General features: G+C 44.6%; 1 protein-coding gene across 6 annotated transcripts in view; it reads left to right on the top strand.

Moving 5' to 3' along the window:
- Nucleotides 1-19,367, top strand: part of Rasgrf2 (Ras protein specific guanine nucleotide releasing factor 2) — a 206,818-nt gene that overhangs the window by 115,123 nt on the left and 72,328 nt on the right. For 3 of the 6 annotated variants that reach the window (XM_060377765.1, XM_060377770.1, XM_060377768.1), the window contains exons 14-17: nt 100-348; nt 934-1,193; nt 10,216-10,323; nt 13,194-13,283. In XM_060377765.1, the coding sequence (XP_060233748.1) occupies nt 100-348; nt 934-1,193; nt 10,216-10,323; nt 13,194-13,283 (707 nt within the window). The remainder of the gene's footprint in view (nt 1-99; nt 349-933; nt 1,194-10,215; nt 10,324-13,193; nt 13,284-19,367) is intronic. The other 3 variants (XM_060377766.1, XM_060377769.1, XM_060377767.1) reach the window with 2 other exon arrangements.

The following is a 19,367-nucleotide window of genomic DNA, read 5'->3' as shown; positions in this document are numbered from 1 at the left end:
TAGAAGCCTCCCAGAGTGTAGTTTACAAACGCTGCAGGCCCCAGTGGCTGAGGCGGGAGTTTTGCCAGCTTTGCTCACGTGTTCCTGCTTTGCATGTAGGTCTGATGCCCGTCTTCATAAAGACGACACTGACATCTGTTTCAGTAAAACGCTCGATTCCTGCAAAGTGCCCCAGATCCGCCACGCCAGCGTGGAGCGCCTCTTGGAGCGGCTGACGGACTTGAGGCTCCTGAGCACCGACTTCCTCAGCACCTTCCTGCACACCTACCGCATTTTCACCACGGCCACCGTGGTGCTGGCGAAGCTCTCCGACACCTACAAGAGGCCTTTCACCTCCATTCCTGTCAGGTACGCCAGCTTTGCTGATGTCAGTGCACGCAGCCCTAGGCTGTTGGCTCACCTTTGACCTTACTCCATCAGCGGAGCTGTAAAGTTAAAGGTCCCTGGGAGGACATGGAGATGGCTGACGTCTCCAAGCAACCTGTGATTACTCTATTTGGAAGCTGGTTCATTTATTTTCCCATTACACCGTCATTACTAATTACTGTTATGACTGTTTTGTATCATTGGCAGCTGTGCTCTTAGTGTTGACGTGCCTCCGGAGCATGTGAGGAGAGGGATGTGCTGTTGACGCAGCAACTGTGGAGCAGACCTGAGTTTGGCACGACTAACGGGGCTCCAAAGACAGAGTCTACTGATCTTGACTTTAAAGAGTTCACACCTTAGCGGTGGGGAATCAGGTGCCGGGGCAGTGCCTGTGCGCTCCCGAGGAAGAACACGTGCACCTGTAGCATGTAGAGTAAGGAACATCAGCAGGGCAGTGGAATGGTATCAAGGCCTTCAGTGTAGACAAGCAGAGAGTGTTCTTGTGTGATATCTAAAACATGTCTTCCTTCACTGCAATCTATCCACAGCATTTGCTCTTCTTTTTAGATCGTTAGAGTTATTTTTCGCCACGAGCCAGAACAATAGAGAACATTTGGTGGATGGAAAATCTCCACGTCTGTGTCGAAAGTTCTCTTCCCCACCTCCCCTGGCCATGTCCAGAACATCCTCCCCAGTGAGGGCCAGAAAGCTGTCCTTGACCTCGTCCTTGAATGCAAGGATCGGAGCCTTGGACCTGACCACATCCTCGTCTTCCAGCAGTCCCACCGCCACCCACAGTCCTGCCGCATCCCCGCCACCTCACCCTGGTAAAGTACCACTGGGTCTTAGCAAGGGGCCTCGTTGCTTCAGAGCGGAGTCCAGGGGCTGTAGGAGAGAATGCAGATGGGCCCCACGGGGCCAAAAGAAGAATTCAAAGTGTGTTCCCCAACACAGTGATGTGACCACACCCACACATGCAGCTGCCTGATTTCCCACCATTCCTGCTGGAATCTCAGCTCTTCGCCCCCTCTTGGCAGTTTTCTTACTTCTGCATGGATGCAATGCCAGTTGAATAAAGAACATACTTTTAAGACTCTTGCCCTGGAGTACTAACAGGGAGCTATTAGTTTTCCCCATTCTCTGTGGTCAAGGATGTTGCAGTTAGTCATCAACAGAGGACTGGTACATGGAGATCATATTGCTGGGAAGCTCTTAGATTTTGGTAAAGGCTGACTTGTTAACAAGTCTGTCATGATGCTTTGCATAAAAGGTAAGCCTAGGGCACCCTTGTCCAAGCCCTTCACTGTTCCCCCATTTTCATTGGTTGCATGAAGCATCTCTCCTTCTTACCTTGTTTTCCCCAGGATGATCTAACCTGGCAAGCACTACGATGGTTAAAGAGCTTGGTCATGGGGGAGGGCCTGCTTCAGGTTGTATTAAAAATATAGTGAGGCAAATCAAAGCAGAAGAAACAGTGTTGATTTTCTGTAATGCAGCCAAATTTTGTTGACTTTGAAGTAGAGTTTTACTTTGTAGACCAGGCTGTTCTTCTCAAATTCATAGTAATGATCCTACCTCAAACTTTCTAGAGCTGGTTTATAGGTATGGGCTCACCATGTGTGGCTCCAAAATGGTTTTTAGAATATGGATTATATCATATCATATGGCTTCTATCTTACCTTCTGTAATGCTTCCTGTTGATTATACAGAAGCATATTTCTTCTTCCAAGATCTGCAGATCCTACAAGACTTGTTGCTGATACCCTCTCCAACTCATACCCTTCCCACTCCCTCATCTTCCTAGCTGCTATTACAATGAGTTCCTCTTTGTGTCTTTAAAACTTCTTTGTCGTTCCTATGACAGGACTGTTGTTGGTTATTAATATTTATTATTAATTTATCTTTTAGTTAAGCAGCGGTTATTCCTAAACCAGCTGTATACCCAAATCACCACACAGAGACTTGGTTATTTAATTAAACAAGAGCATGATGCTGGACAATAATTACTCCATCCTAAACATTCAAGCCTGCACAGCCTCCTCCCATTCAGATTCCCCACATTATACTTGCTTTTTAGACATAGCTTAGGTCCAGTTGGTTCATCTCTCCTGCTGTTTCCAAGTCCTCTCCTCCCAGCTCTCTCTCTCTGACTCCCTTCCCACTCCCTTCTGTCTCCTCCCCTCTGGATGTTCCAACCTATTATCTCCATTGCTCAGCATTGGCTGGTTGTTTTATTGACAATATAGAGAACAAATGGTGGCATGTTTACACAAACTTGAGACAAGTGGTGCTTAGAATAAAATAAACATCCCAATGAAATGTCCTGATTGAAACCGGACAGGGGGTAGAGAAATCAGCATTTGAATAAACAAGGGTAAATTGTATACATTCCACAAGAACATTATACCAACATAGGACGTTTGTAAAGTCTTCACATGTGCATACTCTATGAGATCAGTGACCTTGTCTGTCTCATCCTCCTCAGTATCTTCCATGCTTTGCCCAGTGCTTGGCAGAAACTAAATGTTTATTAAGTGAAGGAAACTAACTGAGTGTCCTCTGGTATAATAGCTAATAACGTTGACTGCCAAGTTGTTGAGGTCTAGGATCATCTCTGGAGATGCCTCTGTGCAGCGTATAGACAGGGTTAAATGAGACGGGAATACCACACTGACTGTGAGTGGCACAGCCCCAGAGACTGGAGCTGAGACTGAATAGGAAGGAGCAAACAAGCTGAACACCAGATTTACCTCTCTGCCTCTTGGCTGTGGACACAGGTTCCTGCTGTCACAACTGTCCTGCCACCAGGGTTTGTACCCTAGAACTGTGAGCTAAAATAAACTCTCCATTCCTTGGGTTGCATTTGACAGGGTTTTGGTCACAGCAATAGGCTGCCCAGTCTTCCTCAGGGCTGTGGGCTGTGAGGCTGCAAGAGTGACCTCTTCCTGTTTATTGTGAAATGAGCACGGTTCGCAGCTGCCTTAGCAAAGAGCTTCCTCCTTGTGTATACCTGGATTACTTGCTGATGATAACATAAAAATCAGTCAGGAAGTCACACAGTGCCCAGACATCAAGGGTGGAGGGTCACCCAGATGGAGGCCTGGACTCTTGCTTTTCTGCTTGCTCAAAGCTTCTACATGCTGTTCTGTCTCCCTCTGATCATTTGAATAAGCTTGCTGGGTGAGGTGCTTAATGGAATTTTAACTGAAGTGGGTGTCATCATCCAAAGAGGCATTTTTTTAGAGGAATTCTTTAAACTGACAAGTGAGCAATTAAGGAGGAGGAAAGGAGGGAAGATAATTAAAAAGTCATTAAAACAACAAGCTTTGCAAAATTATGATGAGTTCTTGGAAATAACGAGGCGATGACGAGCTGATGTAATGGGCTCTTCCCGGAACCAGTGTCTGAACACCTCCATGGGTAGAGTGACTTGGGCTTATCTTAACACTCCCTGGACCACGGCATCCTGCACAGTCCAGGAGGTCCCCAGGGCATGGTGGCTTCTTTTCCCTGTGGTACTAGATTGTACTGAATAGGAGCAGAAATCTGTATTCTTTGGAATCAGGAGCACATCAGGAGCAGGGTTTCAGTGTCAGCTTCATTGCTCCTAGGGCTGGGATCTCAGGGCTGGGATCTCAGGGCTGCGGTGAAGTCTGCTGTCCCAAGTATGGTCAGGCCTGTTCTGGAGGCTGAGCAAATACCGAATGCTCTATCAACTGGAATAGTTACAACAGGAAAATAGGATGGCTCCCCACTCTGGCTTTGTGGGTAAAAGAAATGAAACTCTTGCTTTCTGTCTAGTGCTTCCTCAAGACCCAGCTATACCACTGCTAGGCATATACCCAAAGTTTGCTCAAGTACATAAAAGGGATACTCGCTCAACCATGTTTAGAGCAGCTTTATTTGTAATAGCCAGAACCTGGAAACAACCCAGATGTCCATCAACGGAGGAATGGGTACAGAAATTGTGGCATTTTTACACAATGAAATACTACTCAGCAATCAAAAAGGAGGAAATCATGAAATTTGCAGGCAAATGGTGGGATCTAGAAAAGATCATTCTGAGTGAAATATCCCAGAAGGAGAAAGACAAACACGGTATATACTCACTTATATAGACCTATAAGATATGATAAACATAATGAAATCTATACACCTAAAAAAGATAATCAAGAGAGCGGACATGGGGTAAGATGATCAATCCTCATTTAGAAAGACAGATGGGATGTGCATTGAACGTATGACAGGAGTCTACTGAGGGCATCTGAAAGACTCTAACTAGCAGTGTTTTCAAAGCAGATACAAAGACTCATGACCAAACCTTCGGCAGAGTACAGGGAATCATAAGAAAGAAGGGGAGTTAGTATGATGGGGAAAGGATAGGAGCTCCACAAGGACCAGATATATCTGGGCACAGGGTCTTTTCTGAGACTGACATTCAACCAAAGACCATGTATGGATATAACCTAGAACCTCTGCTCGGATGTAGCCTGTGGTAGCTCAGTAACCAATTGGTTTCCCAAAGTGAGGGGAACAAGGACTATTTCTAACAGGAACTCAATGACTGGCTCTTTGACCTCCCCATCCCCCAAGGGTGGAGCAGTCCTGTTAGGCCACAGAGGAGGGCTTTGCAGCCAGTCCTGAAGATACCTGATAAAACAGGATCGGATGAATGGGGAGGAGGTCCCCCCTATCAGTGGACTTGGAAAGGGGCATTGTGGAGATGAGGGAGGGAGGGTGGGATTGGGAGGGAATGAGGGATGGGGACACGGCTGGGATACAGAGTTAATAAAATGTAACTGATAAGAAAAAAATTAAAAATAAAAGAAATGAAACTCTAAGGTCAGGTGAAACATGAGCAGACAACTGGGGAGGCTGTGCCTGGCTGAGCATAATACTCACACACACACAAGAGCATACACATACAAGCATATGAGCACACACATATACCATTAGCATACACACACTTAAATACATACACTTAAGCACACACAAGAGCACACACATACACACACAAGAGTATGCACATGTACACACACATGCACAAAGAGGAGCACACAGTTGCATACACACACACACACAAACAAGAGCACACATGTACCAAAAGTGGACCTGCTGGGATGCATGTTAGTTCTATTTTTAGTTTTTGCAAGAATGTTCATGGTGGCCGAACCACTTCACATTCCCAGGAGTACAAATGGGTTCCACAGTGCTTGCTATTTCTTATTTTACTTTTAAGTAGATATTCTAATGGGTGTGACATAGAAACTCTTTTCTTTTTAAAAATAATGTTCAGTAACTTGTTAATCTTGCTGAAACCTACCAGCATGGATATGAATGTTTTCTTTACTCTCAGAAAACCAAGACCTCTTCCTTTCTTCATGATGGTCTGCATGCCCTGATTCCAGTGGCTACATCACACGCACCATTCTTTGATTAGATGCTCCATATCAGCTCCTTGTACTGAGAGGATGTCTCTTTGGTCACTGCTTTCTTAGGTCTGGTCTTCAACCCGAGCCTGGAGCACAGCACTGGTCTAGGATGCTTAGGATACTGTTTAGGGTAGATGAGGGAGGAATACCTCCCCCCCACACACTTGGAGCAATAAGTTAGAAGGCAGTTAGATTTAGGGCCTAATCTTTTGGGGCCTGTTATAGTGTCTGAAGCTGTGTAATTCATAAACAAAAGTTTATGTTTCAGAGCTTTCAGAGGGCAAGAAGTCCAAGAGAAGGTGCCAGCATGAGATGAGAAGATTCTTTTGCATAGAGCAGTAGAAGGTCACATGACCAAGGGATGGGATCAGAGGGAGCAAACTTAATTCATCCCACTGTAAGGAACCCGCTCTCTGCAAATAGCATGCTATTTAATGAGGGCAGCTCTTCTGTAACTTCATTATCCTTAGAGGTCCCATCTCTCAGCACAGTTGAGCTAGGGATTAATCTTCCAACGTGGGGACAGATTCAAACCGTAGTATGAAGAGATTCTGATGATAAATGAGAAAAGGCTCTCAGGCAGAGCTTATGTGGCAGCCTAGGTGTTTGCACCCTGGGGCTGGCAGATGGCGAGGACCTGGAATAAAAGGTGTTCATTCCCACAGTACAGAATCAGCTAAAGGTGGAGTGTGTCCTTCTCCCTGGGTTTGCCTCAAACAAATGATTCAGAGTTTATTCTGAGAGTTGGTTTCTCTGGATGCTAAGCGGTAGAAGAACTTTTTTACAGTTCCGGCTCATTGTGTGCTGTTCCCCTCCCTTTCCGGGTGGTGCAGAAGTTGCAAGATATACAGTTGATGAGCTGGCGGAGGCAAGGCTGACTCTAGAAACGCCAGTTCTGGGCCTCCCAGGCACAGCTGCCTGTTAACATAACCCCCTAGCTTTTGGCACCCTGATTCATCCTTCCTTAATCTTTCCACTGGGCACTTCTTTACATTTCTAGTTCCTTCTCCTTTCTCTAGCTGCTTCTAATTTCTTTTCATATGCTTATTCCCCACTTTATGGCTAAGAGCATTTAAGGTAGGAGCCAAACAAACTGACCAGACACATCTGGATGAAAAGTAAAACAGGTTAAGAAATCAGGTGATAGAGGGAGGAAGAGTTATGTGAGGCTGGGGGTTACATGGAATGCCGTGGGGTCCCCTGGGCCTCGGAGTCCCCTGACTGTGCTTCTGAGTTTCGTAGTTGCTGGTGTGGAGGTAGACAGGAAAGCGATTATGAGATTCAGGTTGAAAGCTGAGAACAGCTCGTCTGTGCGGGTCATCTTTCCTGGCTGCTGCGACTTGATACATAGAGCCTCACAGTGAAAGGCTTACATTGAAACCAGTATCATGGTAGTTCTGTGGCATTTATTTCAATAGGCAAGACTGAGAAAATTTAGACTTGTTTGGTTTTTTTGTTTTGTTTGTTTGTTTTACTCTGCATTGGCATATGGGCAATATTGGTCATGAATAGCTGTTTGGAAAAATGTTTGACCATGGAGATCACTGACAATCCAGAGCATGTATGCGGAGATGCATGTGTGTGCATGAGTGTTTGCAGGTACATGTGACATCTGTGTAAAGCAAGGGTGTTTCTTTGTTCCCCCTGCTGCCCAGCCTTGAAAGAAATGCCAAGTGGCACAAAAATGGAAGACTCAGACTTATCTTTAGTTTGAAAGATGTGCTTCGTGTAACATTAAGAGTCAAACAGCTGGCAAGCTTGAGTAAGTCTCCAGTGCCCAGAGCTGCTGCTCTTATTGCTTTGCCCCACAGAGTCTCACTGTGTGACATCTGCTTTGCTCACGACATCCATAGAGAACACAGGTCTCTCCTACTGCCGCTCACAATTCTAGAATAAACTTATTGAAAAAATGCTGGTGACCATTGCCTGAGCTCATTGTCACTACACTGATAATGCCAGCTTTTCACTATTTCAGGCAAACTTCGAATGGCATGAAGCAGAAGGGAAACACAAAACGTCCCTTAAAATAAACAGGGCAGTAATTTTTAAGAGATAAATAATGCAATTTAATCTCCCCACAACCTAGTTCTCAAATCAAAGCCCTCCTATCCTTCTAGGCCATCCCTCATTTTTTTTTTCTATCCCTGTATGTTTCTCAAAGTCAAACATCTAGAAATTTCTCAATGAAGATCAAGCAATGGCAGGCAAGGCGGGAGGGGAGAGCCGAATGGCTGCCAGCACAGTTGCGGGCCCTTCCTTAATTGGGTTCCGTAGAGCACAGTTATGCAATTTCGCACCCAAGTGCACTGGAGCCTGTTTCCACGCTCTTAGTCTGAAAATTGCCTGCCTGTAGGCTGACAGTGCTCCTGATTTCAGCGCTGTTTGGGGCCCACATCCGCCCCCTCCTCCTGTAGGCAAAGCTGTTGGCACAGCTCTTGGTTGAGAGTGAGGAAGCCGGAAGGAGGTGCCTCCCACTGCACGGGGATGGTAGGGTTCTATAGGTGTGTGTCAGCTTGCACTGTGATCCCCCGTGTCAGCTTGCACTGTGAGTGATCGTCTGTGTTCCTGTTTTTTCAGGACTTCGGGGATCTTTCCAGTTCTCTCAGTCAATACATAATTAAAAAAACCGTATTGCTGAATAAAGCTTTCCTCCTATGCTCAGATGAATGAGCGTGTGCTTGAACTGAACCAGGGATACGTATTTGATAACATGTTTTGCCTTCCACAACAGATGCGTCCCATCATTGCACTTTGAAGGAGCTATTTAGAAAATAATAAACTAACAGCTGAGCACTGCTTTATATTTCTGTACACACCTTGCAGCTTCACTGTAATGATGTCATTCAGGAAAAGATTCTAACCACTTCTTCAGCCCTATTGAGTTCAAACGATCAAAATTGTGGCCATGTTTCTAAGGGAGTAAATAATATGCACGTTTGAAAATAACTCTACATAAAATCATTGTGCGCTTTGAAACAGTTGTTGAATAAAACTTTAAGTAGTGAGAAACAGGAAGTAGCTTGGTTGACCCGGATAATACATTAGAGGAAATGGCACTAAAATTTAATCAGTGTGAGATAATTAAGGACAATTTGATTAAAAAGCAAAAAAAGGGCCTGTTGAGTATGTATTAATTTTGGGGCTGGGGAGTTCAGGGTACACAGCAGGTCTACCTTGCAGCGGGTAGGAACCAAAGGATGCTGGGAGAACCTGGGAGTCATGTCTTCTTTGGTCCAAAAGGCACCTTAGCTGTTTGTCTGGATCTAAAGTCCAACACTTTCCTTTGGAATAAAACACGTGCTACGGTTTTACCTGCAAAAGAAGTCAGGAAGGAATTTAGAGGCACCATCCTGGTAGCCCCATCCTACAGTCCCAGAAATAAAGACAAGTTCTTCATTCTCAGGATGTCAGCTGCCACCCAGGGACCCAAATCATCTTACACTCTCTACATTTCACTAAAGAACATTTCACTTGGGCTAGAGAGGCCGTTTTGAGGCAAAGCTTTTGCCTAGCATTGACAAAAGCTACCCAGAAAAAGAAAACAGCATTTTGCTTGTTTCCTAATGATATGTAGCTGCTCTGCAGCTAGTCGACACACCTTCCAGGGTGAGAGAGAATCGCCCTAAGCTCTGCTGTCCAAAATTATGGCTACTGGCCACTGGTGGCCGCTGAGCATTGACCAGTGCTAGTGGGAAGTTAAAATGTGACTTTATTTTAGCTCATATAAATTCTCCATAAAGCCATGTTTGGATAGTGCTATCATGTGAGGAGAGCATCACTAGATCCTAAAGAACCCCTCCCAGAGCTTTCTGGGACACAGGGCTAGAGAGCAAACTTTGGTTGCCTTAAGGGGCAGCCTATGCAAAGAAAAAAAAAATCTCAGTTTTGACTCCAATTTATTTTCTAACCTGAAGACGTTTATTTTTCTGTGCTCCAAGAAAAAGCCATTCTGGAAGGCATGAGATCGACTGTATACTGTGTGTTCTTTTCACTTCCTGTTGGACAGAGGGGCGGGCCCAGGTCAGCCTTCAGGTTCAGCAGTAGCAGTGGACAGAAGCCTGGGCAGTGAAGGTTATTATGTTCTTACTGTTCTACTGATGAGAATGACTTGATTCACCCATGTGTGGTGGCTCAAACCTGCAATCTCAGCACTCTGGAAGGCAGAGGCAGGCAGATCTCAAGACCAGCCAGGTCTACAAAGTGAGTCCACGACAGCCAAGGCTACACAGAGAAACCTGGTCTCAAAAAACAAAACCAAAAACCAAAAACAAAAGAATGACTTTATCCCACAGGAAGCAAATTAAATGCGTAAGCCAATATAAAAATGCCTCTGATAGCGAAAGAAATCTCTGTTTCCATGCATCATTTTGCCCAGGTCTTTCTGCCCTCACAGCTCTAACATTGCTGTGTTTTCCAGCAGCTGTCCTGGATTCTGCAGCAGCTGACCGAGTAGCGGACTCTGCAGAGCTGTCTCCCTGTAGATCCCCCTCCACTCCCCGGCACCTCCGATACCGGCAGCCTGGAGGTAAGAGCTCAGACAGGCGTTCAGAAACAGAAAGTCATCTAGGTCAGTGTCCACTTAGTTACAAAGGTTAACTAGCAGCATTGAATGTGACAGAGGTCACGTTGGCAGTGTCACTGCTCAGGAAGCCTTGCTGAAGTCTGGCTAATATTGTTGATCCCATTAAAATGTCGCTCCTTGGAGGTGGCTAGCTGAGGAATTCGATTCCTTTCCTTGAGTGTAAGCATTATGAGGAGGCTTGGGAAAACCGTATTAGTAATTCTTATTTTGTATAAAATAACGTTCAGTTGAATGGGATGCTATCATTATTACTAGTGGTAGAACCCGGTATATTTTTTTCAGCATGCAGTTGTAAAACTTATGACATATGATTCCATAATTTGTTTTGACAAAGAGCAAATTATCTGCTAATTGAAAGAGAAACTGCTCAAAAAGCATAAATAGTTTATTTCCCCATTTTCTGTCCTTACTGATCAAATACATATCCAAATCAGAGTTGTTTTGAAACATCTCCTTTCCCTGGCTCCTTGCAAAGCTGATTATTTTAAGTTAGAAGAAAAAAAAAAACAAAACTTAGGAAACCAGATTCACTCCAGGTAATTCAAGCAAAGTGCAGAGGTTGTTTTCATCTCTTCCCTCAGGCTTCAGCTATGGCATGTCAGCAAGAGATGAAAGTACATGTGTCCAAGGGGTCCGTGCCTTTGTGGCCCCAACCTCTCCATGGACCCTGTCAGCAGCAGCGCTCGGCTGTGAGAACAGGAAGACGAGTATGGGTTAGGCTCGGGCCAAATCTAAGCTCCATTTTCCTGGCTAGTTACCAACCCCCTTGCCATTCAGGTGGTCCTGGCAAATGAAGGCCAGCCAGCTAGGCTTTCCTATCTTGTCACATGACTGCTGTGAAATGGGCTAAAACTCTCCACTATTCCTAATGCCTCAGTTGATGCAGGACCTGGCGCTTTCCTTGGTAAGTGCCACAGCGGTCGTCCCTGGGTTCATTGCCACGTGGGAGAAAATGTGGCGGAGCTGCTGAGGACAGGCAAGAGTAATGCTCACCCTGTCTTTATTAGAGCTTTGTTTTATAGTCATATGTGCAGTCACATATAAAGACTTTAATTTGTATAAGGACTTATTGTTTATTATTTCTCACAGAGACTTAAGAACACAGAGACTAACCTAGAACCTGGGATAAAATAGTGGCTACAAATTGGAGAGACTGTCGTATATTTTCTTATTGTCTAGCCAATATATTACTTATTTACTGATATATTTGCCACCTGGTTTCATGTCTGGGCACATTGTGAAACTCTTTACTTCATCTCTCTGTGTACCCATCCATCCATTAATAACTTAGGCATTCATCTATTCATTGTATCATCTATCTGTCTGTCTGTCTACTATCTGTCTGTCTACTCTCTATGTATCTATATGTATGTATGTATGTATCTATCTATCTATCTATCTATCTATCTAATCTATTCTCTATATGACAACTGTATCTATCCATCCATCTTATTTTTTGTCCATCTATTCACTTGTTTTTTTTATAGTCTGAATATTAAAATTCAGTAACAAGCTATTCAATGCTTTTCAGATCAGAATCATAGCATACTGTTTTTACTAAAAGCCTAGGAGAAAACAGTGACACTGGCAACAGCATTAGGAAATTGTACACGCTTAGTACAGTCTAAGAAATGAAAGTGGCTGCAGAGGCTGTTTATTACATCCTTTTGATTAAAAAAAAGTAAATGCTTTAAATTACACTCATTTATTTACTAGGGAGGATGTGTATGAGATACTCAGAGGACAACTCATGGGAGTCATGGGAGTTGGCTCTGTCCTTCCACCATGTGGGTCCTGGGGATTGAACCAGAGTTCAGTAGTCTGATTTAGAGTAACAGGCTTGGCAACAAGAAGCCTTGAGCAAGTTTGAGTGTGTGCATGTGTGCATGCGTGTGGTCTATCCCTCTCTACCTTCTTTCCTGAGCCCTAGCTGAACCTGAAACTCACTAATTTGCTAGACTTGGTGGCCAGTAGTTGAGGATCTGCCTATTCCCGCCTCAGCGCTGGGGTTACAGGTGTGTGCTGCCAGGCTGGCGTTTGGAGTGTCTACTGGAGATCCTAACGCAGTCCATCATGCTCTGTAGCAGGCGCTCTGCCCACTGGGATGCCCCCAGCCCTGCAGCCTTTCAGTGTTAGATGGGCTACACTTAAGTCATCCTTCCTGTGGGGTCAGATCAAACCAAAGGCCTCACACATGCTTAATAAGCATCCAACCATAACTGATAAATTGTACTAAAAACATGATGTAGAGTTAGAATTCATTTACCACAAAAATGTCCTTTTTAAAATATACAGTTTGTTGGAATTTATATACTGAAAAGGCCATGCAGCCATAATGATGGCTTGATTTTAGAACATTTTCATTACCCTGAAGAAAGCCTACAGTCATCAGCAAACTCCCCATCTCTACCTGTCCCAGACTCACTAATCTATGATATCCATGTTTGGATTCACCTATTTTACACATTTACACAGAGAGACTCACTCAGTGAATGACCTCTATACTGGCTCTTTCACCTGGTACACTTCTTTCTGGATTCGTTTTTGGCTAGTTCTAGTTTTGGCTACAGTGAGTGCTACTTCTGTGAGGATTCATGCACAGGTTTTTGTATGGACGCGTGCTTTGCTTTGCCGTATGCCTAGAATGGGATTGCTGGTGTAGAATCTCCTATGTGCCTCTTAACAGGGAGGGCATTGTGCCTTTGGGCCAACCGCTCATCCAGTATAGGTATGAAAATGAGGTTATTCACTACAGAATATCATTTGTGTACCTCACCATTCCATTTCCTTTCTTTTTTTTTTTTAATAACCAGGACAGGTAGCTGACAGTCCCCACTGCTCCGTTTCACCTGCCTCTGCTTTTGCAATTGCCACAGCTGCAGCAGGACACGGGAGTCCACCAGGTGAGTCCACTGAGCGGCACTGGACCAGTGGTCCTTGACTGGCAGGGTCTTGATGACCGTGAGTTGCAAACCTTGTCTTTCGTAATACTGAGGAATGAAACTAAAGAACATTATTCTGAATGAAACGAGCTGGGAGAAAATAAATAAATAAATAAATAAATAAATAAATAAACAAACACTGCATTATGTCAGTTATGTTTGGAATCTAAAAAAGGTGAACTCATGGAATCAGAGAATAGCATGGAGGGTTACTAGAGACAGAAGTAAGGGCTGAGGAGAATAGGGAGGAACCAGCTGCATAGTACAAAGTTTCAGTTACATCGAAAGATAAGCTCTGAGCAGCTCCTGTGCAGTCTGGGGACCACAGATGATGATGATGATGATGATGATGATGATGATGATGATGATGATGATGACGACAATAATATATTAATAGTAATAACAGCAACAATAATATGATAATACTTGGAAATCTTGAGAGTGTGTTTTAAATGACCTGATCTCAAAAAGTGAATAATTATTAATTAGCTTGGTTTCAGTACTCCAATAAATACATACACATCCATCATTGTATCCTAAAGAGACATAATAAATGTAAGTAGCTAAGCAGCCACCACTAGGTGGGTCTCTCAAGGGCGACCTTTGGGTCGTGCGTCTGAGAAACTCTGTCCAAGAGGACATGTTACTGTCCTTGTGTTGCTCTATGCTGTCCTTCAGCCTTTGTGGCACATGGCCAAGGTGTTCTCCGCCACCCCAGAATCTGACGATGGAGGAGGCTGTAGAGGGGGTGCCTCGAGCTGCCTAGCTCCCTTGTATTTGCTTTACGATTCTGAATGGTTGCCCAGTTTTTGGGACAAAGAAAATACAATAAAAATAAAATTCTAGTGCTTTAATAGGTGAAAACAATGTGTATTATCTTTGTCCTTCCCTCACAGGCAGAGGATACGATGTTAAAATAAATATGCAACTGATTCAGCACTCATTGTTGTGTCTTTGTGGGATCTTAACCAATGGTTTTAGTCACAGTTTGTGGAGCCGTGAGAAGAGCTCCACTTCATTAGCTACTGCTGCTGGCCACAGACTGCTGTTTTACCATGGCCTGTGAACCTAGTTTTACAAGAGCAACTAGCAGAAAATATCTGTACGAATCACTTCTAAACTGATGAACAAAGAGATATGTTCATTGTACAATCTGTAGGAGGACATTATTTCTGTATCTCATCTGAAGGGGACTCCCCCAGACTCAGCACCTTCAGTGTTTCAGTGTACACCTCATTGGATGCGTCAAGAGGTGTTCTTTGTTATACTTTACTCCAAAGGGTCCATAGCATAGCACAAAACAGCCTAGATCAGATCTTGACCACACAGTTGCTTTTTAGGATGGACTGCATTGTATCCTAATGAACTTCCTTTGGACAAAAACATAAGAAAGATTTGTGTCAGCAGAATTAGTTGTCAGTCATGGTTTTCAAAAGTGAAACAAAACAAAAGCAAAGACACCCTTTTCCTATCATCCACTCTCACAAGCTTGCCGTTGCGGGCTTCCTAATTCAAATATAGCTTGTGAGGGGAAGTGATTTGATTTAGTTCAGGATGAGCTCATTTTCCCACCATTGGAGCAGCAGTGGGGAAGGTCCTAGTTCACTCAAAAAACAAACAAACAAACAAACAAAACCAAAAACAACAACAACAACAAAAACACAGCAAAGACGGACTGTTCGAATGAGCTCTGAAAAGGGGATTCTGTCTTTAGCTTCGTATGTGCATTGCTCCAAGTCAGGAAGGAGCTCGGCTGTCCTCACAGGCGGCTGCTTCTGCTGCCTGAAAGCCTTCTTCCCTGTACAGGGAGGAGCCCTGGCAAGCACTCCTCACTCAGCTGCCCAGTCTCTCTGGACTTGATAAGTGACCTCAGTGGGCATGGCTGGTGCAGGGCAGCCGGGATCCTGTATGAGGGGGCTACTGAGTCACTACAGTGCTGGTATGTTGTCTACCTGCAGACCAGATCTAGACGCAAAGGCAATAGGGATTGAATTTGATGGTACCCGTGGCCCCAAGGAGCTGCTTCGGGGTCATTTTCTTACTGTTAAGGTGGCTAGGAAAGGGGTCTCTTTTTGCAGTACATCCCGGGGCTTAGCCACTCTGTGATGCTGGCTCCTTAGCCACTCTGTGATGCTGGCTCCTTAGCCACTCTGCGATGCTGGCTCCTTAGCCACTCTGTGATGCTGGCTCCTTAGCCACTCTGCGATGCTGGCTCCTTGCGCTTTCCACCTGCCCGGGGGAAATGGGCAGAAGAGCTGCTTCAGTGGTCTCTGAGGGAGGGACTCAACAGAAATCGGGAACCCTTGGAGCAGACAGTCTTTCTGCCTGGTCAGGGAGAGAGCATGGTATTTGTTCAGGGAAAGGCTGGCCCTAGGAAGGTAATATTCAGGATTAACAGATGCTGAGAAACAGTGAGTTCCCCAGTGAACTTTGTTTGACTCAATTTACAACCAGAAGAGCCTTTACATTCTTGGTGCCCTGATGTTTTAAGCTTAGGATCTTATTTTGCTGTCCTTGCCAGGATGAAAGGGTTTATCTATTCCTCCAGGTATCTGGGGAAATGATATATGTCACTGTAAGGCAGCTCAGTGAGTAGCTGTCTGTGAGGGTTATCTGTGCTTGGTTTCACCATTCTGAAAACAAACAGCTCTGAGATGAGCATGGAGTGGGTTCCTAAGATGTTTTCTAACTTGGTGCTGACATGGTTTAAGCATTTTCCTCGTCTTCTTGACTCAAATTCTTGGGACATGACTGGTCTGAGCCTGAAGCTCAGGGTCACAGAGTGAGAGTTACAAATCCGAAGGCAAGTGCTTACTAGCCTGCTACTGTGCATGTCACGTAATTGGCAAGAACTGATTTCACGTTTCAACATCCACCGAACTAGGCACTGTCCTGCCCAGCAGGGCTACCATTGCAGACTGTCGGTTTGTGTTAGACCCAGCGAGAGAGGGTCCAGATTTTCTGAGCCAGCCTGATGCCTACACAACCTGAGACGTCTCTCTCAAGAGAAGCATTCAGATCTCCAGATAAAAACCTTCAAGGCCAGCCCTTGGAATACAGATGAATCTCTGGGTTTCAGATTATGCTGGTGTACATAGAGAGGTCCAGGCCAGCCAGCGCTACCCAATGGGATCCTGTTTCAAAAATAAGCAACAACAAAAACTAAGAGACAGACTTTTGAGGCACCTTTCAAGGCTTTGAAAATAAAGAGTCCCTGAAGCCTAAACTTTATGGCTTTCCTTATGAATTTGCTTTTCAGTCAGGTATGGTCTGATGAGTGAGGGCCTCTCACTCATGGTAGAGGCTTAATCTGCATGGCAGTGCTAGTGAGGAGTGGGAGCTCCCACCAAAAGGAGTTGTGGCACCTGCCAGCCCCCTCTATCTCATGATACTTGCTTTTCCAGGTACTACCTACACTGTAATGACAGTTACAGAAAATCTGTACTTTGGGCTGGAGGTTGGAGCGCTGATGACCTGCAGTCAGTCATTATCCATGTTTCTTCTAAGTTAATCCAAAGTTAGGTGATATAGTGAAAACAAACATAAGCTCAAAACAGTTGCCCCAGCATTAGTACTCGGACTCCTGTGGAAGTTAGTTGGATTAGTTGGCTGTGGTGCCGAGAGAGTAGTGTGCACAGCCACTTTGGTTTTCCTCTGTAATGTTGAGTCTGACCCCACAGCGCTTGACTCTGTGGTGCTGCTTTAACTCTGTGTCAACATGAGGTGCAGGACAACCGATGGGCTCCTTGCGTGCTGTCACACTGGACAGAGCGTTATTCGAAGGCATTTGCTTGAATGCTAGAGCTCTCCATATGAAGCAGAAATTAAGATGCATACATTTCAGATGCTTGCTGATACAGGAAGTCTGCGGTGCAGTTGATTCTCTTCAGTCTGGAGGAACCATCGGCCCTACAGCTTAGTTTTCTGGTGTGTCTGAGTAACATTACCTAGTTTTAGTCTGCCCAACTTTTTGGGGGGTAAGCACAAATGTGATAAATTTCAGGTTGATTCATGTTGGAGCTGAAACTTAAATTTGCTGGCACCAATGTCAATTTTTAATTTTTGTTTGTTTGATTGATTGATTTTTAAAATGGGACTGGAATAGTTGGCATTAACCATCAACTTGACATGACCTGGAAAAAGACTATCAATTGAGGAATTGTGTTTACCAGGTTGGTCTGTGGGCATGTCAGTGAGGGATTGTCTTGATTGTTGATGCTGGAGGCCCTGGATCACAGTGGATGGTATCATTCCCTTGTAGATAGTCCTGGGCAATAAAGGAAGCTAGCTGAGCATGCCAGAAATGAGCCTGAGAACAAGACAACAAGGAGTGTTCCTCCATGATTCCTACCTGAAGTTCATGACATGATTTCCTTCAATGATGGACTTAGCTTACATGCTGAAATAATCTACCCACCCCTCACCTAAGTTGCTGTTGGTTAGTGTTTTTATGACAGGAGAAGAAAGGAAACCAGAACATGGGTCTTCCTGTATTGTCTGGACTTGAACACCTAAACTCAAATGATTTTCCTCTTTTAGCCTTCCAGATAACTGGGCCTAATATGCAAGCAGACATACCTGGTTTCAGCCTCTATTTAAGCTGAGAAGGCTCCTTCACATCTTTGCTGGGTGCAGAAGCTGGGAAATGGCAGTGATATAGATGATGTTATGTTCTTTTTGTTTGTTTGTTTGTTTTTGTTTTTGTTTTTCAATGCAGTTTATTCAGGAACCTTGAACAATCATTGGACACTGGGGAAAGCCAGCCCACAGCTTAAATAGCCTCTGGGTAGCCAACCCCAGCGTGCCACGTGGGCAATGCAGATAGGTCCACATACATGGAAGCAAGCCAAATCCTCAGCCTTAGCCAAATGTGGAGTTGTTTGTGACAGAGAGCACTCACCATCGGGAAGGTGGAAGGCGGAAACCAGCTCCATCTTTAAGGCATAGCATTCCGCAGCTCTCTACAGTTCCCCCTTTTTGTTTTAGACACATCAGGCAAGAGTAGAGGTCTGATCTCTGATATTAGAAGTAAATTGGGACTTTGTACCGAAGTTCATTTAGGTGTCATCCACCCAAAGAGCATCAGACCCGACTGATACCTTTTTCTCAGAGGCAGGACCTGGGGCATCAACCCGCATGCAATCAGACTTGCTCTTCTCTGGGTCGAAAGCGGCTGACCCTGAGAGCAGTGCTTAGCCTCGCATCCTGAGCATAACATTTTAGCTTTTTATGGTAGCCAACCATGCTTGGGGAGACTGTCCTGTTTCAATGGCTGTAAAGGCCTGAATGATCATGGCTGCATTTCGCTGTTGTGAGACTCTAATCTTGCATATACACCACAGGCAAACCAAGGAGACCAACACCAGAAGGCCTACTAATGCTCCCATGCCCGCCCATTCCTTCAAATGATTCATGGCTGCAGCAATCCATGATGATAATCCTGTGGCTAGTCCTGCGTCCACTCTGGTAGAATTTACTGTGATAATGGCCATTCTCAGCTGCTCCATCGTAGTATCAAATTCTCCAGTTCAATTACCTAAAATATAGCTAGACAATTGTTTAGACAGATTTGCAGCACAGGAAAAATTCTCATGTTGTATGCTAGTGACACAAAGTCCAGCATACTTTCTTTGACAGCCCGGTTGAGCCATTTGCCATAGGGTATCAATTTGCTCCTGCACGAGGGCTTATAGGGGGATGCAGAATGAATAAAGTGTAATTGAGGAAAAATTTAAAAAAAAAAGGGGGGGGAAATAATTTAAGAACCTTAAATGACTTTCAAAAGTGGAGCAAAACATGGAGTTAGTCAATTTACATGGAGCATGTCTTGCCCCTGGGGGCAATGGTCTCCTGAACCTACTCAGACCTCGGACACCACCACTGCTAGTTCTAGAACTGACGCAGGATGTTCCAACGAGGGGGTTAAGGCTTCTCATAATATTTCCTATAAGCCCACACCTGTTTGTCTATATCCCCCATTTTTATTCATTATGAGCCAAATAGAGCCAAGTAATTGTGGTGATGATACTTGCTTTTTTGCCCAAT

Source organism: Meriones unguiculatus, chromosome 2, assembly GCF_030254825.1.
Source record: "Meriones unguiculatus strain TT.TT164.6M chromosome 2, Bangor_MerUng_6.1, whole genome shotgun sequence".
In the NCBI taxonomy this organism is placed as follows: domain Eukaryota; kingdom Metazoa; phylum Chordata; class Mammalia; order Rodentia; family Muridae; genus Meriones; species Meriones unguiculatus.
This window is presented reverse-complemented; position numbering and strand designations above follow the sequence as displayed.